The sequence below is a fragment of the Pleurodeles waltl genome, chromosome 12 (genome assembly GCF_031143425.1).
Source record: "Pleurodeles waltl isolate 20211129_DDA chromosome 12, aPleWal1.hap1.20221129, whole genome shotgun sequence".
NCBI classification, from domain to species: domain Eukaryota; kingdom Metazoa; phylum Chordata; class Amphibia; order Caudata; family Salamandridae; genus Pleurodeles; species Pleurodeles waltl.
Window position 1 is genome coordinate 69,468,670 of NC_090451.1, and position 26,886 is coordinate 69,495,555.

Below are 26,886 nucleotides of genomic sequence, written 5' to 3' on the forward strand. Positions count from 1 at the left end.
CGCCTCCCCTCCGCTTCCGGGATGCATGGAAATACAGGGGATCTCGAATGGTTAGAACCCCGCGGGCGCCAGTCCCTGTTGGGCCCCTCGTGCCAGTGCCCGAATGTACCCGTGTTTCATTGAGCGCGCGCCGCCTTCGTCACAGACGGTCGCGAGGAGAGTCTCGGAGCAGACGTCCGGCTCTGGTGCTGCTGGTGCGCGCCTTCCGGTCCAGCTGGCAGTCACTTCCGGTCCAGCGTTGACGCTGGTCTCTTCCCAGTAACGGGACGCTCCTTTCCGGTGCGTGGGCGGCTGGTGTTTCTCTGGGGATGGGGAGGGCCGTGTTTTTCGGGGCGGGCCGTCCTTCTAACCAATCGAAGGGCTTGCCGAGAAGAACAGCAACAGAGGCTCTACTAGTACCGCCCTGCAGGTGGTCGGTCAGTTTAAAACCAGATTTTTTTCATCGCCTCGGCGTATTGGGGCTGTTTGGGTTAGAGTGGAAAGGAGAGCAGAGCCGGGCGGATGTTTATGATCCGGATAAACGAGGGGTGAGCCAGGCTCTGGGGGGCTGGCATGTGTGAAGGAGGGGCACTTTATAATGAGTACAAATTAAAAAGGGTTGGAAGAAGTGTTGGAAGCCTGCGACCCTTCCTGTTAGTGCACCTCATATGATCACCTTCCAGTTGGTGTGACAGCCCCCCCAGGTGGTAGAGACCGAGCCATGGTGGAACAGAGCTCCATGCCGCTCCGGCAGCGGCTGAGTTACTCCACCGGGCACTTCTTGAACGACCTGTGCGCTTCCATGTGGTTCACCTACTTTCTGCTCTACTACCACTCGGTGCTGGGCTTTAGCACCACCTACGCGGGGGTCCTGCTCCTCCTGGGCCAGGTGGCCGACGGCATCTGCACCCCTCTCGTGGGCTACGAGGCGGACAGCTCCCCCGGGTGCCGCTGGTACAGCCGTAGGAAATCCTGGCACCTGGTCGGTAAGTCTGTCATTTCGATCTTTGGGTTGGGTGTTTGTTTCATTGTTAATTGAAAGTGTTTAAGAAATCTCGGATTTTCCTTCAGGTATGTCGCTCTTTATCAATTCTGGTGTGAGTAGCTGAGAGGTCTGATGATGCCCCAGGTTAGGCGTGACACGAGCACTCCGGTAGTGGGTCATCCTTTTAAAACGCGTTGTTTCACATGACTTAGTTCGAAGAATCTGCTGATTTCATGATGAAAAATCAGAGCTGGAAGCATTGTGTCATTCTGACATTGAGTAATCCGGCAAACCTTGCTACGATTCTACGCTTTATCGTATGTGTGTACGCACATAGTATGCTTTGTGGTATTGCAAGCAGCCGCTTGTTATAAACGGTAACATAACCAGAATGCCTGAGCAAAGGGGCAGATTTTACAAAGAGACAGTTCGGGATGCCATAATAATGGTCATAAGCATCAGTTTTCCGTTAAGTGTGACGCAGTGATGAGCGTGCGATTAATTAGTTGCCTGTAAAACCATGATGCCAGTTACTGTAATCCCGGTTTGCCCACATGACCACATTGTGTGACCTTGGACGTCTCAGGTTTCTCTCCTTTACCTTAACAGGGAACACTTCGATACAAGCTATTAAACATTAGCATAGCCATAAGCAGTGAAACTCCGAACGGGCGGCACATAATTCTTCGTTTCTTCGAAATTTGGGGCATTTCGCATGTTTACTGCAGCTGTTTTACATTTCGGAAATTACCTACAGGTGTTCCATTTAGATCTGACTTTCTAGACGGACGGAAAGCATGTATACACTTAAAAAAGAGGGTTTGGCGTACGGCCAGGGCTGCCACTTTAAAATTGGCGGACCCGAGTCGAGTCTCGGCATCTGCTCAAGATCTTGTGATTCTGAACAACTAGCGCAATCTCTTCGAGTCTGGAAAAGAATGAACGTGACCTACTGTAAATTCATGTAAAGCGATCAATTACTAGGGTGACCAGATTTTGAGGAGCAAAAACCGGGCCAGGTCAGACATAAAAGAAGGACTAAAGACATTACTCACTTTTATATCTAGCCTGTCCCCTGTTTTTTGCTTAGCTTTGTGAATGTGTACACGCACGCGCGCGACTATATCTGTAAAATTAGCTATGGCCTAACATTCCACCCCGCCCCCACCCACCTCTCTCTGCTCCAAACTCCTCTCTCTGCTCGGAGCAGATAGGGGACTGTGTTGCCTGACAGTAACAGATAAAATACTTTGTAAGCCTCTTATGCTTCCTTAGATGATCTGACCTTTGACCCAAAAACCGGGACATTTATTTAATATTATGACCTTTGTCCCAAAAACCGGGACATTTATTTAATATTATGACCTTTGTCCCAAAAACCGGGGCATTTTATTTGATATTAGGAGAAGCATCGGGTCAGTCCTCTAAAAACTGGGACTGTCCGGGAAATCCGGGAAGTCTGGTCACCCTATCAAATACCTTAGGGGAGAGTTCGCGTCTTAATCAACTGGGAGAAAAAAGAAAAGAAAACATAAATGCTCAGGAGCCTGGTTAGGGGGGCCATCGCGTTCGCTGTTAAGATTAGTAGATTATCAACACTGGAGACACGGGCCGATGCGCTCAGTCATTTTAATAGCACCTCAGTTGTGGTGCATGGAGGGTTGGACAGTGGGAGGATGTCCAGCTTAAATGACCCATGTCCTAGCGACCTTTGTCCCTGCAACTGAATGCAGCCAGCACGTGAGCGCTGTTACGTGTACAGACATGCAGTGGTGAGCCCGAGAAATGCTGGTTAGGGTTAAGCTATCCTGTCCCCGGGACGCAGAGAGGCTGCTGGGAGATGTCTGCCAGGGCGGGGATTTGAAACCAAAGACTCCTGACGGTTGGCTGGAGGGATCCAGAGGGGATTAGAAGCCATGTTTATTCATGCCGTTTTAGTTCACGAATGTGACCCTAGGTATCATAGCGCTGTCCAGAGATAGATTAATGGTTTGCAAACCTTTTTTTTCCCCTAAGGACTCAGATGTGTTGGAAATTAATGCACAATACGTAGAGTAGCTCCATTGATCTATCTGTAGTAAATTGCTGCTTGAGAAAGGCAACACCTTTCCATAGGGTTTGAGGCAGAATCTGAACACAACCCAGAAGTCAAACCAGCTTTAATACTGGGGACCTCTGTGAATCACCTGGTTATAATGAAGAGGACTTCATGCTTTTGTGGCTTTGTATCTGGCAGCAGTTTGTTTCAGTGACACCTGTTACCATTCAGTGCTGTTCACATGCTGGTTAATTCGTTTGAGTGTACTCAGCTGGGGGGAGTGTCCCTCGAATGTTGTGTGTTTTAGGATCCATGCAGTGTGGTGAGTTAGTATCACCGCTGCATGCATTATGCTGCAATAATGCCCCTTTGATGCTGTGTACTGGGTTATCTGCAGGGTGCAGTGAAATGTGACATGCTTGCATTTTTAGGCCAGGGCATGGTTTTGTTGTGCTTAGGATACAATGCGTGGGGCCGTCAGGGGATTATGTCAGTGGCATATGATGTATTATCTGTCACTGGCATACTTCAGTTCCACCCAACCCTAAATGTGTTGGGCAGAACTTCAGTGTGGCTCAATGACATTGCCGTGAAGTACTCGCACCACCAAACTCTAAACCAGGCTTTGATTTGCTCAATGTTTTTCCCTTGTTCTTGCTGTGTGTTTTGTTTTTTCATGCCACTTGCCTGCCATAGTCACTGGTGATTTTCGTTCCTTCATAACAGACACCTAACTGGCATGTTGTTAAACCCTTTACTGTTACCCAACCTAGAATTGGTGCTACCAAGCAAATTAAGTGGCATTCCTTTGCCCACCATTACCAGGAGTGTTGATGTGGCTTCATTACGCTGTGTCGAGGCACCCATCACGACTGGCAGACAAGACCATGCGCTATTACTTATTTCCTCTTTTTGGTACATTCTGAAAGTCCCCATCCTGTTTTTACCACACGTTCTGCTTTCGTTGACTCTATTTTCTTTAAGCGTCTGGCCTCGTAGGCAAAGCACCCACGAAAAACATCAAATATGAAAAGAAACCTGTTTTAAAGATAGTGACACCATAAATAAGAAGTCCCATGATCCAGTATCGCTCAAAGTCACCATCCATGTGATTATTACTTTACTGTGATGTCGAAAGAGCAGAAGTTTCTTGGTGACTCATTGAAAGCATGAATTTGAGTCTAATAGCGAAGACTGTACATACAGAATCACTTGCAGAACAGCCTGCCAGTGACAATCTTGGCAACGTGTTTCAGCCATGTTAATCATGGATGGGGCACAGAGACCCTATAGTGGAGCTTTAAGAGGAGCTTACCATCCCATCGGTAGAGCTTTCAGACAGGCGTACTCATTGAGTGCAGATTTTGAGCAGAGCTACTCTCCTATTGACTTAGATTTTGTAGAGCCACTGGATCTCATTGATGTGACTTTTAATGTGGTGACCATCCTACTGATGTGGCTTTTAGATGGGCAAATTGTCACTGGCATGAGCTTCGCAAGAGCGTACACCAATCCAGCTTTAGTAGGCGCCACCTGTTCTAATAGAGGTATTTTTTGGAGAGGCAGGTGTAGGAGGCTGGCCTGGCTTGTAGTGGGTACCAAGAGGTACTTACACTCTGTACCAGGTCCAGATATCCCTTATTAGTGTAGAAGAGGTGTTTCTAGCAGCTTAGGCTGATAGAACGTAGCTATAGCAGAGCAGCTTAGGCTGAACTAGGAGACATGCAAAGCTCCTACTATACCACTGGTGTCATATGCACAATATCATAAGAAAACACAATACACAGATATACTAAAAATAAAGGTACTTTATTTTTATGACAATATGCCAAAAGTATCTCAATGAGTACCCTCAGTATGAGAATGCCAAATATACACAAGATATATGTACACAATACCAAAAATATGCAGTAATAGCAAAAGGAAGTAATGCAAGCATTGTAAAGTTACAGTAGATTGCAATAGGAGACCATAGGTATATGGGTAACACAAACCATATACTCCAAAAGTGGAATGCGAACCACGAATGGACCCCAAACCTATGTGAGCTTGTAGAGGGTCGCTGTGGCTGTAAGAAAACAGTGAGGGTTAGAAAAATAGCCCACCCCAAGACCCTGAAAAGTAGGTGTAAAGGGAACCTATATTCCCCAGAGAGCACAGAAGTCATGATAGGGGAATTCTGCAAGGAAGACCAACACCAGCAATACAACCAAAGTGGATTTCCAGACGAGAGTACCTGTGGAAAAAGGGGACCAAATCCAAGAGTCGCGACAAAGTCGAGAGTGGGCAGATGCCCAGGAAATGCCAGCTGAGGATGCAAAGAAGATGCCACCGGATGGTAGAAGCTGTGGATTCTGCAAGAACTAAGAGGGCTAGAAACTTCCCCTTTGGAGGATGGATGTCCAACGTCGTGAAGAAGCTTGCAGAGGTGTTCCCACGCAGAAAGACCGCAAACAAGCCTTGCTAGCTGCAAGGATCGTGGTTAGGGTTTTTGGATGCTGCTGTGGCCCAGGAGGGACCAGGATGTCGCCACTTGGATGAGGAGACAGAGGGGGCGGCCAGCAAGTCAGGGAGCCCTCACAGAAGCAGGCAGCACCCGCAGAAGTACCGGAACAGGCACTTGGAAGAGGAGTGAACCAGAGTCCACCCGAAGACACAAAAGGGAGCCCCACGACACCGGAGGACAACTCAGAAGGTTGTGCACTGCAGGTTAGTGTCGGGGACCCAGTCTTGGCTGTGCACGAAGGAAATCCTGGAAGAGTGCACAGGAGCCGGAGCAGCTGCAAATCACGCGGTACCCAGCAATGCAGTCTAGCGTGGGGAGGCAAGGACTTACCTCCACCAAACTTGGACTGAAGAGTCACTGGACTGTGGGAGTCACTTGGATAGAGTTGCTGAGTTCCAGGGGCCACGCTCGTCGTGCTGAGAGGGGACCCGTAGGACCCGTGATGCAGTCTGTTGTTGCCTGCGGTTGCAGGGGGGAAATTCCGTCGTCCCACGGGAGATTTCTTCAGAGCTCCTGGTGCAAGAAGGAGGCAGGCTACCCCCAGAGCATGCACCACCAGGAAATAGGCGAGAAAGCAGCAGGAGAAGCCATACAAGGTTGCAGTAGTCGTCTTTGGCTACTTTGTTGCGGTTTTGCAGGCGTCCTGAGCAGTCAGTGGTCGATCCTTTGGCAGAAGGTGAAGAGAGAGATGCAGAGGAACTCTGATGAGCTCTTGCATTCGTTATCTAAAGAATTCCCCAAAGCAGAGACCCTAAATAGCCAGAAAAGGAGGTTTGGCTACCTAGGAAGGAGGTTATGCTACCAACACAGGTAAGAGCCTATCAGAAGGAGTCTCTGACTTCACCTGCTGGCACTGGCCACTCAGAGCAGTCCAGTGTGCCAGCAGCACCTCTGTTTCCAAGATGGCAGAGGTCTGGAGCACACTGGAGGAGCTCTGGGCACCCCCCTTCCCCCCCCCCGGGAGGTGCAGGTCAGGGGAGTGGTCACTCCCCTTTCCTTTGTCCATTTGTGCGCCAGAGCAGGGCTGGGGGATCCCTGAACCGGTGTAGACTGGCTTATGCAGAGATGGGCACCATCTGTGCCCATCAAAGCATTTCCAGAGGCTGGGGGAGGCTACTCCTCCCCAGCCCTGACACCTTTTTCCAAAGGGAGCGGGTGTAACACACTCTCTCTGAGGAAGTCCTTTGTTCTGCCTTCCTGGGCCAAGCCTGGCTGGACCCCAGGAGGGCAGAAACCTGTCTGAGGGGTTGGCAGCAGCTGCAGTGAAACCCCGGGAAAGGAAGTTTGGCAGTACCCGGGTCTGTGCTAGAGACTCGGGGGGGATAATGGAATTGTCTCCCCAATGCCAGAATGGCATTGGGGGTGACAATTCCATGATCTTAGACATGTTACATGGCCATGTTCGGAGTTAACATTGTGACGCTATACATAGGTAGTGACTTATGTATAGTGCACGCGTGAAATGGTGTCCCCGCACTCACAAAGTCCGGGGAATTTGCCCTGAACGATGTTGGGGGCACCTTGGCTAGTGCCAGGGTGCCCACACACTAAGTAACTAAGCACCCAACCTTCACCAGGTGAAGGTTAGACATATAGGTGACTTATAACTTACTTAAGTGCAGTGGTAAATGGCTGTGAAATAATGTGGACGTTATTTCACTCAGGTTGCAGTGGCATGCCTGTGTAAGAATTGTCAGAGCTCCCTATGGGTGGCAAAAGAAATGCTGCAGCCCATAGGGATCTTCTGGAACCCCAATACCCTGGGTACCTCAGTACCATATACTAGGGAATTATAAGGGTGTTCCAGTATGCCAATGTGAATTGGTGAAATTGGTCACTAGCCTGTTAGTGACAATTTAGAAAGTAAAGAGAGAGCATAACCACTGAGGTTCTGATTAGCAGAGCCTCTGTGAGACAGTTAGTCATCACACAGGGAACACATACAGGGCACACTTATGAGCACTGGGGCCCTGGCTGGCAGGGTCCCAGTGATACATACACTAAAACAACATATATTCAGTGAAATATGGGGGTAACATGCCAGGCAAGATGGTACTTTCCTACAGCAGGCGTCCCACTGGTGTGGCTTTTGGAGAGGCAGGCGTCCCCCACTGGTGTGGCTTTTGGAGAGGCAGGCGTCCCCCACTGGTGTGGCTTTTGGAGAGGCAGGCGTCCCCCACTGGTGTGGCTTTTGGAGAGGCAGGCGTCCCCCACTGGTGTGGCTATTGGAGAGGCAGGCGTCCCCCACTGGTGTGGCTATTGGAGAGGCAGGCGTCCCCCACTGGTGTGGCTATTGGAGAGGCAGGCGTCCCCCACTGGTGTGGCTATTGGAGAGGCAGGCGTCCCCCACTGGTGTGGCTATTGGAGAGGCTATTGGAGTGGCTATTGGAGAGGGAGACTGCTGCCGCTGGTGTGGCTATTGGAGAGGCAGACTGCTCCCACTGGTGTGGTTATTGGAGAGGCAGACTGTTACCACTGGTGTGGCTTTTAGAGAAGCAGACGGTCCCACTGATGTGGCCTTTTGGAGAAGCAGACGTTCCCACTGATGTGGCCTTTTGAGTGGCAGATCAGCTCCCCAGTTTCGCCTTTTTGAGAGGCAGACTATCCTGTATACTATTTGTGAGGCAGAACCACCCCCCTCCCCCACAACACCCCCCTGCCCTGTGTGGCTTTTTGGGTTGCTGACCATTCCACTGGTGTGACCTTTTCAGAAGGTAGACGTTCCAGTTGTGTGGTTTGTAGAAGCAGGCCTTCCTGTGGGGTGGGTTTTGGAGGTGGAAACCATCCACTAATCTGGCTACATTAATGCCAACTCACCTGATTCAGGCTGTCATCTCCTTCATTTTAAGCTAAAATGTTTTTATTTGAGCAGTCTCCCCCTTTAAAATTGTGTTCAATTCATTGAAACTTAATGGAGAAAATAAATTCTTCCTTATTTTTTTTATTTTTTTTTAAGATCGCCCTCTTTCCTTTTCCCATATATTGGCATGTATGTGGGCATCTAAATCTAACCGAATTGAGTCTCCTCCTTAGTGTAAGTAAAGGCACCAGTCTAACGAGAAATTACCTAATTCTGGTGGGTCTTCAACACTGCCCTGATCTGGGACCAAAATGCGATTACTAGCCATTGGGAACGCTAAAGTTTCCGATGTCTGTAATGAGAAGGAAAAAGATACCAAAATATTTGTTCAGAAATTGATTGTGTAAATCCTTTTTCCTCCAACGATGAATATTTAAGGTTTGCTTCCAGTTTCCTTGAGAAAATGGCTTTGCCCCTGTTAATTAGGACATGTTTAAGATTGACTGTCGCTATCAAATTAGAAAAAGTCTTCAGAGAAATGACTTAGTCGTCCCCATACTGATTCTTCTAAATTTAGAAATGCCTTCGGCCTGGGACTTGTCTAAACACTAAACAGCGCAAAATTGAGAGTACATCACAAGTCACAACAATTGAAAGGGGATGTGAATTGACAACCCAATTGAACGGAGAAATATTATAACTTCTTAATTTAAGGGAATACATTTGCACCCTCTGCCCCCGCAATATTTGAGCAAACATTTCCAGGTTTTTGCAGTTTGGTAACCTGTTGTGGCTCATAAAACCAAAATGCACTTGTCCATGGGGCCTCTCTGCAGTAGATGTTTCATTCAATCATTCAATCTAGTCGTGTCCCTCTGATGCACAAGGGTGGACCCACAGACCGCAGGTTTAAGTGATGTGCACTTTTCCAAGAGGCCAGTCGATCTGGCAGAGGACCTGAGCTGTGCATCTATCTCGGTGGTGTTGTGACTGCTCTTCCTCAACTTGCAAACCTTGCCATGAGACAGGCTCGCATAGAATGTATTGCTGTGGTAGCCCCATGGCATTGGTGAAAATAGGTGGACCTTCCCTAAAACAGAGAGAGCTAATCCGATGATAACTGTGTCACTGAGTGTAGAAGGTGGACTCTAGATGAACTCCTAGGGGTTTTCACTTGCGGGTTGTGGTATATCCAGATTCTGACGAGGCCCAATAGTGAGAGAGCTGAAGAGCACTGAGGTGGTTGCCTGCCACTTAAATGTATTATAAAGTGACAACGAATGGGCCAGCTCTCTCAGTAAAAGCAAGGTGTGCTAGATGTGTGCAGAATATACATTTTAGCTGTGTGTTATGGTTATGTCCATGTATGAGGGAGTGATAAAGGATCAACTTATTAACAGAACCAGCAACCCTGCACTTCTGTCTTTCTCTTCTGTTTGTTGCTTTCCCACCCTGGCTTTTCTGTCGCTTTCCCTCTTCGTCTTGCCATTTTTATATTTTCTTCAGCTTTACCTGTTTTGAATCAGTTTAATTTTTTTCCTTCTCTTATTTTAAAATTTTTCTTTTTTCATGATTGGTCTTCTTTTATTTTCCTTTTCTTTTTGTGTTTCTTTCCTCTCTCTCACTTGTGTGTCACTACAGTAATGTTTCCCCAACTCATTTCCCCATGTTCTGTTTTGTCCTTGAGCCATTTGGCTCTTTGGCTGGCTGCCTGCGTCCTGGCCATTGCCTTTCACCTCTTGCTCAGGATTCATATTTGTATTTATTGTTTCCATGAACACCGTGAAGACCCTGCTAGTTCAATTTCTGTTGCTTAGAAATTGACTGTTCGCCTCACAGTGCTGTTACCATAAATAGATTATTTTATTTTTGTATGCCTAGAATTTCCGTCATATCAGGGTAGATTGATGTAGGATGCAGCATATTTGCTGTCTTAAACTGACGATTTGTATAAATGTTGTTAGGTGTGGCTGCTGTGTTTGTAGCGATCTATATGGCACACTCTCCTCTGCTGATGCAAGTGATGTGCATGTACTGGTGTGGCCTCAATGATGTGGCATGGAAGATATCATCCACATTGTTTTCGTTTGTTCCCTTTGGTGTTTAGATGTCTAAGGCTCTTGTCCTTCCTCTGCACATAAACTTTTGAAAATATAAACAGCTGCCTCCTGATTTTGTTTTTTTCCTTTTCAGGAACCATCAGTGTGATCTTTTCATTCCCTTTCATCTTTAACCCTTGCCTGGCCTGCACCGCGAATACCCCGCAGTGGGCAGCATTAGTTTATTTTGCCCCTTTCATTGTAATCTTCCAGTTTGGCTGGGCAGCCACGCAGATCTCCCACCTGTCCCTTATTCCGGAACTGGCGAAGAACGAACACGAGAAGGTGGAGCTGACCGCATTCAGGTAAGATAGCATGAAAGGCTTTTGCTTGTCCTCTGTCACTAGTTTTCTTCTAACCTTTCTGCCAGGGTCAGATTGTCCTTTTTAATGCAGTTTGTTCCTAGTCCTTAGTCAGAGGTTGTGTGCATTATGAAGTATGCCGCACAGTGTAGCTACCCCTGCACAAAAATGAGAAATTTTGAGTACTGCTTCTTATATTGCCATTGCTTTAAATTTCATTGAGGTACATGGGAATTTGATGGGGTGGGAGGGGCGGCAGAGTGATCCCAGGGTTGTTTTTTGGGGGGGGGGGGGACGGTGGGGGACAGAGGAATGTTGTCCAGTGAGGACGTGGAAGGAACAGGAAGGATAGCACAGAAATATTGCGATCTTGTGAGCCACCATCCTTACTTCAACGGGTGCCAAGAAAATTGAGGAAGTCCCTTAGCCCATGTCTGCTTTCTGAGCCACACTTGGACTAAGTTTGCGCCTCAGAGCCTCCCTCTAGAACAGTAGTCTGTTCCCAAGGGTGCTTCAGGGAAAGTTGGAACAGCCAGGTGCCGTATCGGGTGCTCTGTACAGCGACTGACATTCTACGGTTGAGATGTTTCTCAATATTTCCTGAGCAGGCGGGGTGGATGCAATTGTTTCAGTCCTTCAGAATGTTGTCAGTCACTGCAGTCTGCTAGAGGCTCACTGCTACATCTGTTTGTTTTGTGGCCTAGTTCCATGCTCTGGTTCACGGTCCCTTCTGCTTCTGATGAGGGGCTTCCAAAGCCATAGCACTGGAGGGCTCTTCTGGATCATGGAATGTTCACCTTTTAGAAATGTATGTCTGTCTCTGTACAGTCAGTTTCCCTCACACTAATACTGCACACACTTCTGCACACACTTCTGTATGCACCCACCCAGTTTTGCAGTGAATGTGGGATAAGAGCCTATCGTAAGCGTTCAGTTGTTTCGGTCTAGCAGTCAATCAGATAAATAAAACTTGTCACATGTTCGTTGCCTGGAGTGTCAGAAATTGTTATCTTTGCTTCACAGTTCTCTGTCACACCAGTCACCGTCCTAGATTGTGATCACAGAAGGAACTTATGCAAAGGCGGCATCCTGTAACTGCTATTGCTGCTAGAAGGCAGAGGCTTCTCAGGTTACTCTAAAGTACTTTGGTCTGACCTTTTATGGATCAGTGGACATTGATTGCAGAAAAGGTCTAAGACCCCCAAAGCTGGTCTTGTTGACCATTGCTAGTAGTACTGTAAATACTACGCTGCATCTTAATTTCTGTCTTCATTCTCATACTTCTGCAATATTCTCAGCTTCTTACTAAAGGCTGTTGAAATTTTGATGCACCCTTTATAAATACTGGACGCAGTTAAGCCAATTTATTATCCCCAACCTACAAAGAGCTCACTATGTTACTACTACGCCCCAATGACAAGTATTGACTCCTCAAACATGTTTCCGGACCACCCTTGCTCAGAATATGTTCTCCTCTGCTGGATAAATATAGGTACAGGTATTTTAAGGTGTGTCAAATCCCATCACTGCCCTCTCTCCCTACACCTTTCTACCCTAAACAAATTCTAGTTCTTGTGTGGGAAGTCCATCTGTCACATTGGCAGATGTATACGTCCTTGTTGCGAGCAGCAACACTTCGTCTATTGCTGGGCACCCTAAGCCTATGCTTCTTGTCTTAATGTGGGGTACTTTTTCAAATGTTATACGTGTGATGAAGTCTGAATGTCATGCTGTATTTGATGCATGAGTATGTGTAAACTCAGTGGGGTCCACCCTTTGAGTCATGCCTGTCTGCAGTTTGGATTTTTATGTCTCTTACCACTAGACTTTACATGCATGATCTACATGCAGGCTGATCTGGGTTGTGGAACAGCACGTATTGATAGGAGGTGTGGCTGATTTGTGCATTCTGGATATTTAATCGCCTCACCCCTTTGGGCCACCGCACAAGGCAGGCGTAGTGTGATCTTTCCTTCTTTGCGTAATCCCAAGTTGTGCCAGAAAGTACAGTGTCGCTCTCTTCTCGTTTTTCATGTGTTGTCCGCCCCCCCCACGCTAACCATGTCTCCTATGAAGGCCCACGTCTGGTTTTGGTTGTAATGACAGATGTGTCCTTGCAGTATATTCTTCAAACGTACCACCAGTTCAATTTATTATTGAAAAGTGCTGTGCATTTCACTGATTTGAGATTTCTTGATGGCACTCTTAAGGATGCTGTTTGGTGTTAAGAGTGTGGGTGCATCAGTCTTTCCTTTTATTCCCTCAGTGGATAAAACAAACTGTATTTTCTTGTCAGAGAAATCGATCAGGAAAGGCTGCAGTGACCAAATGTGAATTGACTTATTGAGCTTTAACCGATCAACAGCTTGTCCCCGAGCATCGCTGTTAACCCCTGAAGTAGCTTAGGTACAGGAGGTGGCAACAACCCCCTTTTACACTTAATTAGTTCAAGATCAAAGTCGCAGTCCAGTCAAGTGACTGAACATGCTTTGACTGTCCCCAGGATCAGAATTGTATTTATCCGTGCTTTCCCCGATGAGATATTTGGTGCTGTTCAGTGATGAATTTGTTAAAGGAAGGCCCCTATTAATGGGCATTTTAATCACACACCCATGGTTCTGAGCACGATCAAGAACTACTGAGTCCCGACTCCCTTTTTATGGTTTATTTATTTTTAAGAAGAATGTCGATTTTAAGAACATTAAGCAAGATAAGCCCAGTCTATAGTTTTCTTATGGGTCACAGCCTGCAGCCCCATCTCCTACTACCCTGGATTTCACCATAGTTTCCCCTTTCTCTGTAGGTATTTTTATTTGTCCCTGCTTTGCCCACTCAGCATAGTCTTAAGTGCCTCCACTTTTTTGCCTCTTGATATCCTGTGCAAAGACACATTCCATCTCAGCCAGTGCATCTACCAGACCACAGTCTGGTGTAGAGCACAAGTCCCTAATCTCTGTGTTACATTGGCAGATACTTAACATGTTCCTACTGCACAACTGCAACTGGAAGAGAGAGTCCGCTTAAAACCCAGTTACAATTATAATGCAAACTGGAGCCAGAGGTAAGGTGGCAACTGTGGCAACATAGTTGTTTATACTGAGGGTGAGTCAAAGGCCATTAGGACATGTAAATGGAAGGATGGAACATGATGGAGTGGAACCTTCGGGTGATGTCAGCCCAGGCACATCTTGAATAATTGGATGTTTAAGGCACTACTGTAAGATTAAAGCAGGCTGTGCCCTTAACTGAACCAGGAGGTGATGAACAGAACTTGATGTGGCGTCTGAAAAAGATTATGTGCATGTGTTTGTTTCAAAGGGATCTGGAACCCCCTATTATGGACAGTAAGGTGATTACTTCTCCCATAAGTGACTCAATGCCTCACTTTCCTCCACCTCACTTAGACCTATGCCATGATGTTTTTTCTTTTTGCTTAGGTACGCCTTCACCGTCGTTGCCAATATCACTGTCTATGCAGTGGCATGGGTGCTCCTGCACTTCCAGGTGGGGCAGGATGAAGACCTGCCTCAGTCTAAACACCTGGGCAGAGAGGATGTGCCCATCTTTAGGGTGAGCTGTATTTCTACTTGTTTCATTTCAGAGATGGAAAGTGTTTTTTTTGTTTTTGTTTTTTATCCAAGATCATAGTTAGCAAGGGGACAGGAACTCCTAATTGAAAACTAGTTCTAAAATGTTACATTGTGGCATGAGCAGGTCTGCTTCCAAAATGGGGCACCTGTGCATGACACTACCAACTCACGGTGCCAGTCTAGTGTGGGCACGGTTCTTGAGGCCTCAATAAATAAATAGACCAAAAGCCTCCTCATTCTGAGCAGTGTAGATTTCATTATATATGACTGACACATGACTAAATTTGCCAGGGCTCCACCAACCTTTCAGATTCAGCATCATATTGGGGAACTCGCCTAATTTCCTAGAGGCCGCTACTACACCACCACAGGGTCACCACTGATTGATTGAGGGAGGGTGGGCAAGAAGGACAAGTTTACTGTGTCCTTCGTATCCTAGTTTCAGAGCTTACTGCCCCCAACCCCCCCCCCCCTCCCCCGACCGTGCATTAGTATGATTTTGCACTCTGTCCTGTCCATGCTAGTTTTGGGGCTCACTGTCCCTTAGCGCCATTCTTTTATCTGGTTTCTGTTCTTGATGTGACCTTCATGGATAAGTCCAGGTGTAGCTTCAAAGCTCACTGGTCCCTACTTGATACTCTCCTTGTCTGGTTTCAAAGCTCACTGTGCCCAGAGTGATGCTGTGTCTCATTCATATTAGACCGTCCCTCCGTGACTCTGACATTGTTTAGTTTTTTCTCATTGTATCCCTGTCCATGTCTGCCTTTAGAGCCCCACGTGGTCTGTTCCTTGAGTGGATTCAGATCCCTGAGCCCCCAGTGATACTGTGGATGTCTGATTTTGGAATTTACTGTGGCCTGCGTTATCTGGTCCTTGTGTGGGTTCAGGCTCAGTGTGACCTTTGTGATTCTCTTTATGTCTGTTTCAGTGAAATAAGACAAGGGCGAGACGATGTTGGGCACAGACTCCATGTCCCTCAGTGATCCTTTTGATGTCTCCCTTCAGAGGACTTTTCCCCTTTTGTGATCTGTTTCTTGCCTGGTTATGGGCTCACTATGTGACCACAGAGGGGCTGTCTGTCTAATTTCAGAGCTCACTGTCCTCGTTGACTATGTGCTTTTCTGGTTTCAGAACCTGGCCTTCCTCGTGGTGGGACTGGGTGCATTGTTTTCGTTGTTGTTCCATATTGGAACGAAAGAGAAGAAGAGAGACTATGCTCCGATCCCGGAGCCCGAGGAGCACATGCCCGAGCAGATAAAGAAGGAAAGGAACTCTGCTCATCTCCTCCTCCTCTGGAAAGACTGGCTGAGGGAACCTTCTTTCTATCAGGTGAGCAATTTATTACATCACCTGTATGTACTTTCTTCACCCCTCAATAGGGGATAACCAATTCACCTTATGGGGAGTCTCATCCTCGTGTTTATTCCAGGTTGGGAATGGGCTATTTTTGTATCCGCACATTGCTTTCTTTTTCCATCCTTATTTACAGTTCACCGAATGAAACCGAAATGGTTTGACTGCTGTGTCCCTTAGAGTTGAGAGCAGTTCTTAGGGAGCATTTTGTAATACTTACACATGCTTTGTGTGCCCCTTCATTGTTCACTGCACCGTTTCATTCTCTTTTGCGTTTTTTTTTTTTGCCCCCCATTTTCCATGCAGTACTTTTGAGCTTTGTCAGTTCTGACCCAATGGTATGTGCGCTGGCAGGGACGGTAACCTTACATGGCTTTCCATTTACAGAGCCTGTCCACATCTAGAATGTCCAGTCGATGACTACTGCCAATCTGTCTTTTTTGGGGTGAATTGTGAAATAGGAGGTATTTCCTCCTCCATACCCCTTTTGGAGAACTGAGTCTCTTTTAGCTGTGTCCATTTCAGGTTGCTCTCCTTCGGGTAAACTAAAAAGTCACTAAGAACCTTTCTTAGTAGCTAGGTTATGCATGCGGCTCCTATGTTGAAGTGAGAGGAACAAGGCTAAATATTGTACAATTTATTTTAAAACCAAAATGGAAAGTCACATTTTTATGAGTTAAAACATAAGAGTATACTGAGTTGAAGTAAACCCAAAAAGTTCCGTAAACATCTTTTTTCCAGGCAAGCCTGTCTATATACCCTCAAACATGGTTTCCTGACTGCACTGTCACACCCAAACCCAGTGCAAATCTAGCGTGGGCGTGAACACGGAGAAGAGTTCCTGTGCTTGAGATCTTGGTTTATTGAGGAAGTTAATTTTTCGTGAGCGTTCATATGTTTAATCCCTACATGCTGGGCATTTGCACGCTTGGAACAATAAAATCCTAAGTTTGGAACCTTCCTAAATTCCTTATAACTCTGTGCTAGATGGATGGTCTTGATCATTTACAGGTCAGATCACTGACCTCCAATGTGGTTAATTGGTAGTGGCGGAATTGTCCTTAATCATAGCTTTGATCGGGGAAGTTGACAGCTCCAGGGCTTCTTGTCTGGCCAAACGTTGGTCTGTCGCTAAAGCTAATTTTGTGTACAAAAAATGACAGTTGTGTATTTTTAAGACTGAATGTTTGCACCCAGCCAATGTCTGGAGGCACTCAGAGACCAGCTCCATTGCTGTGTTCTGGATTAAGGAGTTACGTTATGTGTATGTGTAAAGCGTACTATCGGAAGGTACCTGGCCCAGGATCTAAAGGGTAATACCTGGCTAAGTCTGAATTTTAACAGGAACATTTCAATTCTTTGTTTAGATTTACCTTCTCTTGCAAGAACAGCTTTGTGAACACGATCACGATTCACCAATTAAGTCTTTTGTTGAATATTCCAATTTGACTGACCAGTTAGTCAATGTTTTGTTTGTACTCTCCTGAAGACAACACCAAATGTATGTCTTATTTGGTTTCCGTTCAATGTGTTTATTCACTTGTATTTTTACAAGTGAATATAACAAATTACTTGACATTTCAGATCCCGTATTCTTGTTGTGGATCAGAAAAGGTTAATTAATTAATTAATTTATTTATTTAAGAATCAGGCATTGAATGTATGTCCCCTAGGTCTCGATCTTTAAAAAAAAAAAAATGGTGATTAGCACTAACTGTAAATGTTTTTTGCATTCATTGTATGCACATTTATGTCACAGATGTCCAGTTGTGCTGGTATATCACAAGCCCAGTTTTAATAATGTACACAAAGTTTGTGTGTGTTTGTGTGTGCGCGCGCGCCTGGCCTGGCCTTATTGGGGGGAAGTGTGTGTGGCTTGGCCTGGCCTATAGTGGGTACCTTGCAGTACTTACACCTTGTGCCAGGTCCAGTTATCCCTTATTAGTAGAATATCAGGTGTTTCTAGCAGCTTAGGCTGTTAGAGGTAACTATGGCAAAGCAGCTTACGCTGAACTAGGAGACTTGCAAAGCTCCTACTATACCACTTATATCATATAGCACAATATCATAAGAAAACATAATACTCAGAGTTACTAAAAATAAAAGTACTTTATTTTAGTGACAATATGCCAAAAGTACCTTAGGGGATACCCTCACTTAGGAGGTAAGTAATATACACAAGTTATATGTACACAAACCCAAAACAGGTAAGTAACAGTATGAAAAGTAGTGCAAACAATGTAGAATCACAATAGGATGCAATAGGTAGACATAGGCCTAGGGGCAACACAAACCATATACTCCAAAAGTGGAATGTGAATCACGAATGGACCCCAGGCCTATGGGCGGTTTTAGAGGGTCGCTGGGACTGTGAGAAAACAGTAAGGGTGTCCAAAATACCCCACCCCAAGACCCTGAAAAGTAGGAGTAAAGTTACCCTACTACCCCAGAAAGACAGTATAGTCGTGATAGAGGATGTATGTCGGAACAACGCCTGCTGGAACAACGAGTGCCTGAACAACTAGGTCGGAACAAAGACCTCATTGTTACCACTATTGCCTTTACCACAAATGCCTTAACAACGATTTTTCGTTGTAAAGGCATTAGTGATAGCCATCCATTGTTCCTGCATGCGTCCCCCCTGACCCCCCACCCCCTAAAAAATTACAGTGACACCCCCCCTTAAAACCACACCCACCCTTGCCCCTAAAACTACCCCGCCCCTAAAACTGACCCCCCACCCTACCCCCAAAACCTAAAACAACCCCAACTCCCACACCATCCCTGAAACCTAAAGTACCCCCACCACTAAAACTAATCAGTCCCCCCACCCTGCCCCTAAAATTACCCGACCCCAACCCCCACCCCTGAAACATAAAGTACCCCAACCCCACCCCTAAAACTACTCCGTCTCCCCCAACCCACCCCTAAAACCCCAACCCCCCCCCCCCCACCCCCTGGCCCTAAACCAGAAAATACCCCGACCCCCGGCCCTAAAACCCCAACCCCCAAACCAGAAAATACCCCACCCCAAACCTTAAACCCCGACCCCCCCCACCCTCCAAACCAGAAAATACCCCGACCCCCCCAAACCAGAAAATACCCCAGCCCAAAACCTTAAACCCCGACCCCCCCCACTCCAAAAAACTACAACCCTGACCCCCCCCCACCCCGGCCCCAAACCTTAAACCCCGACCCCCCACCCCACCCTCCAAACCAGAAAATACCCCGACCCCCAAACCAGAAAATACCCCGGCCCTAAACCCCGACCCAAAAAACTACAACCCTGACACCCCCCACCCCGACCCCAAACCTTAAACTCCGACCCCCCCGGCCCTAAACCTTAAACCCTGACTCCCGGCCCTAAACCTTAACCCTGACCCCCACCCCACTTACCTGAGTCATCGCGTCATCCTCCTCAGCCGACTCCCTTGTTTGTGCCTTAACCACGCATGTGCGTTGTTCAGCACATGCGTGGTTAAGGCACAAAACAACAAAGTCGTGGTTAAGGAAAGCGTTGTTCCGCTTTCGTTAACCAGGACTTCGTTGTTTAGGCGTTGAGGGCGTTTCCCGTGATGGGGGATTCTGCAAGAACCACAACTGCTAACAAAGCACTGAAGACGGATTCCTGGACCTGAGGACCTGTAAAGGTAGGGGGCCAAGTCCAAGAGTCACGCAAGGGTCCAGGGGGGCAGGAGCCCAATAAGAAGTACCGAAACAGGCACTTAGAAGACCTGAGGACATCGGTCGACTCAGTCACAAAGGACGTCTGAGTCCAACTCAGCAAGTTGGGCAATGCAGGACGGAGTGCTGGGGACCCAGGCTAGGCTGTGCACAAAGGAAGTCCTGGAAAAGTGCACAGAAGCCGGAGCAGCTGCAAATCACGCAGTACACAGGTTTGCTGTCTGGCGTGGGGAGGCAAGGACTTACCTCCACCAAATTTGGACAGAAGGGCCACTGGACTGTGGGAGACACTTGGACCCAGCTCCTGTGTTCCAGGGACCATGCTCGTCAGGATGAGAGGGGACCCAGAGGACCGGTGATGCAGAAGTTTGGTGCTTGCGTTGGCAAGAGGAAGATTCCGTCGACCCACGGGAGATTTCTTCTTGGCTTCCAGTGCAGGGTGAAGGCAGACAGCCCTCAGAGCATGCACCACCAGGAAACAGTCGAGAAAGCCGGCAGGATGAGCCGCTACAATGTTGCTGGGAGTCGTCTTGCTACTTTGTTGCGGTTTTGCAGGCGTCCTGGAGCAGTCAGCGGTCGATCCTTGGCAGAAGTCGAAGATGGAAGTGCAGAGGAACTCTGGTGAGCTCTTGCATTCGTTATCTGAGGAATAGCCCAGAGGAGAGACCCTAAATAGCCAAAAAAGGAGGCTTGGCTACTGAAAGAGGTAAGCACCTATCAGGAGGGGTCTCTGACGTCACCTGCTGGCACTGGCCACTCAGAGCTGTCCATTGTGCCTCAACACCTCTGAATCCAAGATGGCAGAGGTCTGGGACACACTGGAGGAGCTCTGGGCACCTCCCCGGGGAGGTGCAAGTCAGGGGAGTAGTCCCTCCCCTTTCCTTTTCCAGTTTCGCACCAGAGCAGAGCTGGGGGATCCCTGAACTGGTGTAGACAGACAAGCATTTCCAGAGGCTTGGGGAGGCTACTCCTCCCCAGCCCTTCGCACCTATTTCCAAAGGGAGAGGGTGTAACACCCTCTCTCAGAGGAAATCCTTTGTTCTGTCTTCCTGGGACAGGCCCCGTGGGGGGCAGAAACCTGTCTGAGGGGTTGGCAGCTGCAGTGGAGACCCCGGAAAGGCAGTTTGGCAGTACCCAGGTTCTGTGCTAGAGACCCGGGGATGCATGGAATTGTCCCCCCAATACCAGAATGGTATTGGGGTGACCATTCCATGATCCTAGACATGTTACATGGCCATGTTCGGAGTTACCATTGTGACGCTACATATAGGTATTGACCTATATGTAGTGCACTCGTGTAATGGTGTCCCCGCACTCACAAAGTCCAGGGAATTTGCCCTGAACAATGTGGGGGCACCTTGGCTAGTGTCAGGGTGCCCACACACTAAGTAACTTGGCACCTAACCTTCACTAAGTGAGGGTTAGAAATATAGGTGACCTATAAGTTGCTTATGTGCAGTGAAAAATGGCTGTGAAATAACGTGGGCGTTATTTTACTCAGGCTGCAGTGGCAGGCCTGTGTAAAAAAAAAAATAAAAAAAAAATCAGAGCTCCCCATGGGTGGCAAAATAAATGCTGCAGTGCAGCCCATAGGGATCTCCTGGAACCCCAATACCCTGGGTACCTAGGTACCATATACAAGGGAATTATAAGGGTGTTCCAGTGTGCCAATGAGAATTGATCAAATTAGTCACTAGCCTGCTGTGACAATTTTAAAAGCAGAGAGAGCATAAACACTGAGGTTCTGGTTAGCAGAGCCTCAGTCATACAGTTAGGCACCACACAGGGAACACATATAGGCCACAAACTTATGAGCACTGGGGTCCTGGCTAGCAGGATCCCAGTGACACATATCAAACTTACTGACAACATAGGGTTCTCACTATGAGCACTGGGCCCTGGTTAGCAGGATCCCAGTGATACAGTAAAAACAACCTGACATATACTCACAAACAGGCCAAAAGTGGGGGTAACAAGGTTAGAAAGAGGCTACCTTCCTACAGTGTGTGTGTGTCTAGATGGAAGGCAAGTGGGTTACCAATGTTCGTGTTTGATTACAAAATGTATACATATTCAGAAGAAGAAAGCTAAACCAATTAGTCTTTGCAATGAAGGGTAAAAGCATGGTGTCTTAGTGGGCAGTTGTGTGGCCATCATATCCTGGTTTTTATCTAAAGATTCCACGATGAACCAAAAAGAGGAGAAGAACAAATGTTAGGTCTCGGTAGAAAAGAGTTTAGGTGGAAAGGTATAGATGGGGTGATGGAGGTAGACAGGTGATTTAGGCATGAACAGGAGAAGTTCAGAAGAGTAAAATCTGAAGGTAACGACCCAACCCTACAGTTTAGGAGGGTTTGTGGTTCAGATACAGACTACAAAACAAGCCATCCGTAGAAGTCAAAGTAGTTGTTGTAGTTCTGATTTCTGTGGACAGGGACTTACAAAAAAAAAAAAATAGAGGCAGTTCTGAGAATGTTTGATGGAGGGCAATAATAATACTCTTGTGGCAATTGAATTATTGGGCTGAAATGACATGAAGAAGGTCCTGAATTCCATTTTTACAGAGTTGGCACAACTGATCTTTGACTTTTTGCCAGTTCCACAACATTCAGTCTTAGCTAAAAAAAAAAGACTACCTGATTTTAGACTTTTGCCTCTAGATTGTCCTTCAAAAAAGTAATAGAACCCTTTTTTTAGTAGTTTTCCAGATGGGCTCTAGTTCCTTAATTACTAGAAAATATTAACTTCAGGCTAATTAACGACCACCAGTGACAACTTAACTTGCAATGTAAAATTTTGTGTGTTACCCGATCTTTCCAAAATATAATCTTATTATTAATTATTGGGTTGCTATCCCTTGCATGGTAACTGATCAAGTTATCACTGGATGCCAATAGGTGTAAGGTCTAAAAATAAATAAATGCTGCATTTCAATTTCTGGGGTCTCTGGGCGCTCCACCAGCTGAGGTGCAAAGGGCCCCACCAGCCAGGTAAGGGGTGTGTGCACAACCACATAGTCCACCAAGTCATGGATCTGCTGGCGGGCCTTTGCCATGGTGTCCCAGATCCGCAATAGGACGCCGCTCGAGAGGTCTTGGAAGGAACGCGCTGCAGAGAACAAGCTGTGAAGCTCCTCCGCGCTCTGACGCAGCTGCAGCACTCGCTCTTGCATGTTGGAGGGAAGACCCTGCATGCTGGACACCAGGGTCAGGCACGTAGTCTGCAGCTGCTGGGCGAGGTTACGCATCATGGCCATTTTCCAAATGGAAGGGAAAAGACTGAGATTATCCTACCACCATAGGTAAATACTCAGTAAATAGTTCAAACTATAAAGTGGGCTAGTGCGTAGCATTATTTTTAACCATTCATCACATGCAAAGCTGTAGAATATTGATTTTGGCATGCCAGTTGAATGTGATCGCAAGTAGATATATGTAGTTGGATCACTAGTGCTAATAGCTGTCGGAGGGATACCTTTTTAGTATGATTCCAGCCATTTGGAGATCTATCATTGCAGTTGAATCCGGTAGAGAAATCAGTAGAGCAGCTGCTTCATGCGTATTATGTACTTACTCAGAATAATACTCCGCACATTAATGGGCTGTAATTCCAGTCTGCACCCTTTGAATATGCATCACGACTGGATGAACTGTTCAACTGGGCATGAGTCAGTTTGAGGCGTTTAGAGGTGAGAAACACTATGATTACTTTTTTGCTGTGAACATCATCTCTCTGACCCTAAGAGAGGACTTAGCATGTTGCTTCCTAGTTAGGATTGTAGTGTGTAGTTCCAGTACACATATACGCCTGTTATTGGGAAGCTATGATGACTTAATTTCTGCTTTTTGTACAGAGCCTGACCTGAACTCTACAGAGAGGAATGAACATGGGAAATATGCTAAGATACCTATTCCAGTCATTTAAACCCTGGGATGGATTGCTGGGTTGACGGAGCCACTCATCTCTTTTCCACTCCTCAGCGCTAGATCACATGCTGTATTTAGAGAACCCTAGTGCTGGGAGAACGTCTCTTGGCTGAAGGTGCATTTGCTAGTGCTGAAAATCAATTTCCAGCAAAGGTGAAGACCTGTATATATTTTTTTTTTTTTTGGTGACCATGCACTTTTTTTTTGTTTTTGTTTTGTTTTTACCTTTTCAGAGACAAACCCACAAAGCTGGGTTTTGCTTCTGAAAATCCAACAGTTGTAGAGCCATGCAATACAAATTTGCATCAGGATGATGTCCTGAATGTGGCAGTCCTCCAGATGCATAAATGAATAATGGCTGCACCAGTGGTCATTTTAGTTGCTCCCAGCAAGGGAACTTCAAATTTAGTGGAGCAGGTGGACTCCTGGCATGGTGCTTCTCCTGGTCCGACAAACTGTAAACGACCCAACCCCTCTTGCTTATTCCAGCTTATGCAAAGTATACAAATGTTCTCTTCCGAGCTAACTTGTAAGCTATGCAGTTACATCGTCCTAACTGGTGTCTTTTCCAGCATTATTATAAGTCTATTTAACGTACCCTTAAAAACACCACCCTTCCTGTACTGAGGGACTACATCTCCCCACCATTGCTTGGTCTTTTTTTTTTTTTTTACTATGGATGATTGGATAATGAGATCCATCCTTCGATCTAAACATTGCCTCACTCCATTGAACTTGTGCTTTAATGGCTGTAAGTTGATAGTTAGCGCTCAAGAAAGCATACAATCTATGTGCATGTTGAACGTTCTTCACCGTTGCTAATATATATATATTTTTTACGCTATTTTTCTGTCCATTTGCATGCATGATGTGCTTTTTTTAGCATGTGTGTGACAAATAGAATCTTGAAGTGTATATATTTCCTGAAGGAATGGCTCATGATGGAGCTTGAAATGAAAATAAAAACGCGCAGCTTGTCAGTATCTCGGGGTACCTGCTTGTTGTTTGGAAGTGACAGTACTCTCACATTAAAAGTATTGCATATCTGAAAAGAAGTGCTAGTGCAGAATGTGCCTGTTTCAGAAAGTGGCAATGCTGGAAAACCCTGACTGCAGGTGAGTGGCTTTTTCCTGAGTTATATGCATTAACCGCATGTATTTTCTGCAGTGCCTAAAATGCTCGGAGAAGCACATGAGAACCTTCCTTATACAAGTCCTTCCTCTCCAGTGACCGCAGTGTTGTCTCTCCCACAGGTGGCTCTGCTGTACATGTCCACGCGTCTCATTGTTAACCTGTCGCAGACCTATATCCCCATGTACCTGACCAACTCCCTGCATCTGCCCAAGGTGAGACCTTGCCCTTCTGTGCAGTAGGGGACAATATTGGAAACAGTGGGTGTATCACCTTATTTTTTGTGTGTCTGTCTGTCTGTCTGTCCTTGTGTGTGCACGCTCACACACACACACACACACACACACACACACACACACACACACGAAAAACCAAAGGCTACAGGGACGATATAGTTAAGCACAAATTTCAAACGTACAAAACCATAGAAATTCAACATTATAGTTTATTTCAATTAACTATAACTTATCCCCTAATTTAACTATAACTTGCGCCTCACCGTGCACAGTTTCCTCATCAATAATTTTATTGCAAATGTTGCAGTGATAATTTCAATGATGGCATAGAAGGTGTCATGACCGATGTAATATATGGGGTATTTGGCAATGCATGGTGAGGTCGCGAGTTAGTTATTACATTTTTGCGCAAATTTGTGAATCCCCACAATTTTGCGGCAACATTTTAAAAAAGAAAAACATTTTAGCTCTGGCAGTGTCCCAGGGGGACCCAGGACCAAGGCTAGGAGGTTCAGGGTTTTTCCTAGCTTGCCCCCTTTTCTTTTTTGTAAACATTTTTTTGGGGACTCAGCTGACTCTTGAGTTCCAAAATGGCTGCTAACACTTCCTGATTGAAGAGTTGGCAGTCAATCAGATCTCTGCATGAGATCGAGAGGATTTGTGAAGATATACAAATTTGATTTTAAACAAATTACACCAAACAACAAAAAAGGGCGTGTTTTGTAACAAGAGCTACCTTTCTGCGAAATTTGTGTAATTCTGTCCAGTGGTACTGGCTGTAGTCGTGTTCAAAATCCATATGGGAAATTGCATGGGGAAAAAGTGTTTTGGAACCCGCCTTTTTCTCTGCCCCCGCTTGACGAATCACCCCAAAACGTTCAAGACAGCAGCTTGAACTGACTGTCCTACTAATTTTTAACATTTCTGGAAGATTTGTCTAACAATGCCAAAGTTATTGGCAAAACAAAAAAACAAAAATATATATATATATATATATATCTTATCTCCGACTCTGCGGTAATGCTCACAAGATAATTTATGTGAATAATTGTTCTCGTTCTGACATGACGCGTTTGAGGCAGCCTTGATCACACACAGTTGCTGCGCCATTTTCTCCCCCTTAAATTACGTGCATGAGATTCACAAACATTAAAAAAAAAAGCTGTGATCGTCTATTTGCCTTCAAATACATCTCAACTTGTTCATAATTATTATTCTATAAAACATGTTGTTGTGCTTCTCAATATACTTTTGGTAACACATTGTTCAGTTTACCTCTCCATTATACCCAATTTTGCGAGTTACCTCCAATTATTCTCCATCCATCCTTGCAGAATGTTTGTAATAATTCAAATATAACATTACAGTTTTAACAAATGGATGTTTCCTACGTAACCATGTTCTGACAGATAGCTTTGATTTGATCAATTACAATGTAATCACCACATTCTCATTCTTGTGAACAACAAATCTTTGCAGTGAGATGGTTTACTAATGTTATCAGAAATCCTTGCTTTAAATTGTTCTGAACATCATTGCACCCCATTTATTACAGGGGCATACAATTATGGTAAACATTTAGGTGAAATGAATTTCCAATTTGCAATTGACTGATCAACTAATCACTGCATACATTTTGTCCAAGAGGGCTTGTCACACTTGTCTGTACAGCAAATGAACTGCACAACTTTCAATCCTTCTCAACCCCTTGTATTTAAAATATTGTACAGTATCACCAGCTTCTATCGGGAGGGAGACAGAAGGTTTTGTAATAGTTTAAAATAGAATTATAAAATTAAATACAATTCCTTATTGGCATTAAGAGAATTAGGAAACTTACTGTCAAGATTGGTAATGTACTTCATCTCAGGTTGTCTCAAGGTCCGCTCCCGGTTGCCCCCTCTATACTGCTTACACACTGCATCAGTCACAAAATACTGCAAGTGTGTTACGTCATTGTTTTGATATTCCTCAAAGTCCCCAGCCACCGGGTAAGAATGTTCTTTATTCTTGAGTGCCCTTGTGTGCTGCAGGATTCGTCTATGTACCTGGAGGGGAATACTCGCCACATATTTAAGATTACATTAGCAGGTTAACACATGTACTGCCTAGTCTATTTTGATACCCTCCCACAATTTTAAATGGCTTGTCATAAAAAGGTGTCATATATTCAGTGGTTTTGGTTCAGAATAGGCAAGCTTTTATTTGCTGTTCTTTCAGAACCCTTTGGTTTGTTGAAGCCAAGTAACTTGCAATG

General features: G+C 45.8%; 1 protein-coding gene across 2 annotated transcripts in view; it reads left to right on the forward strand.

Moving 5' to 3' along the window:
• The first annotated feature begins 219 nt into the window (after positions 1-219).
• Positions 220-26,886, forward strand: part of MFSD12 (major facilitator superfamily domain containing 12) — a 51,088-nt gene continuing 24,421 nt past the window's right edge. For both annotated transcript variants that reach the window (XM_069216413.1, XM_069216412.1), the window contains exons 1-5: positions 220-965; positions 10,502-10,712; positions 14,147-14,279; positions 15,431-15,628; positions 24,516-24,608. In XM_069216413.1, the coding sequence (XP_069072514.1) occupies positions 701-965; positions 10,502-10,712; positions 14,147-14,279; positions 15,431-15,628; positions 24,516-24,608 (900 nt within the window). In that variant the 5' untranslated portion in view covers positions 220-700. The remainder of the gene's footprint in view (positions 966-10,501; positions 10,713-14,146; positions 14,280-15,430; positions 15,629-24,515; positions 24,609-26,886) is intronic.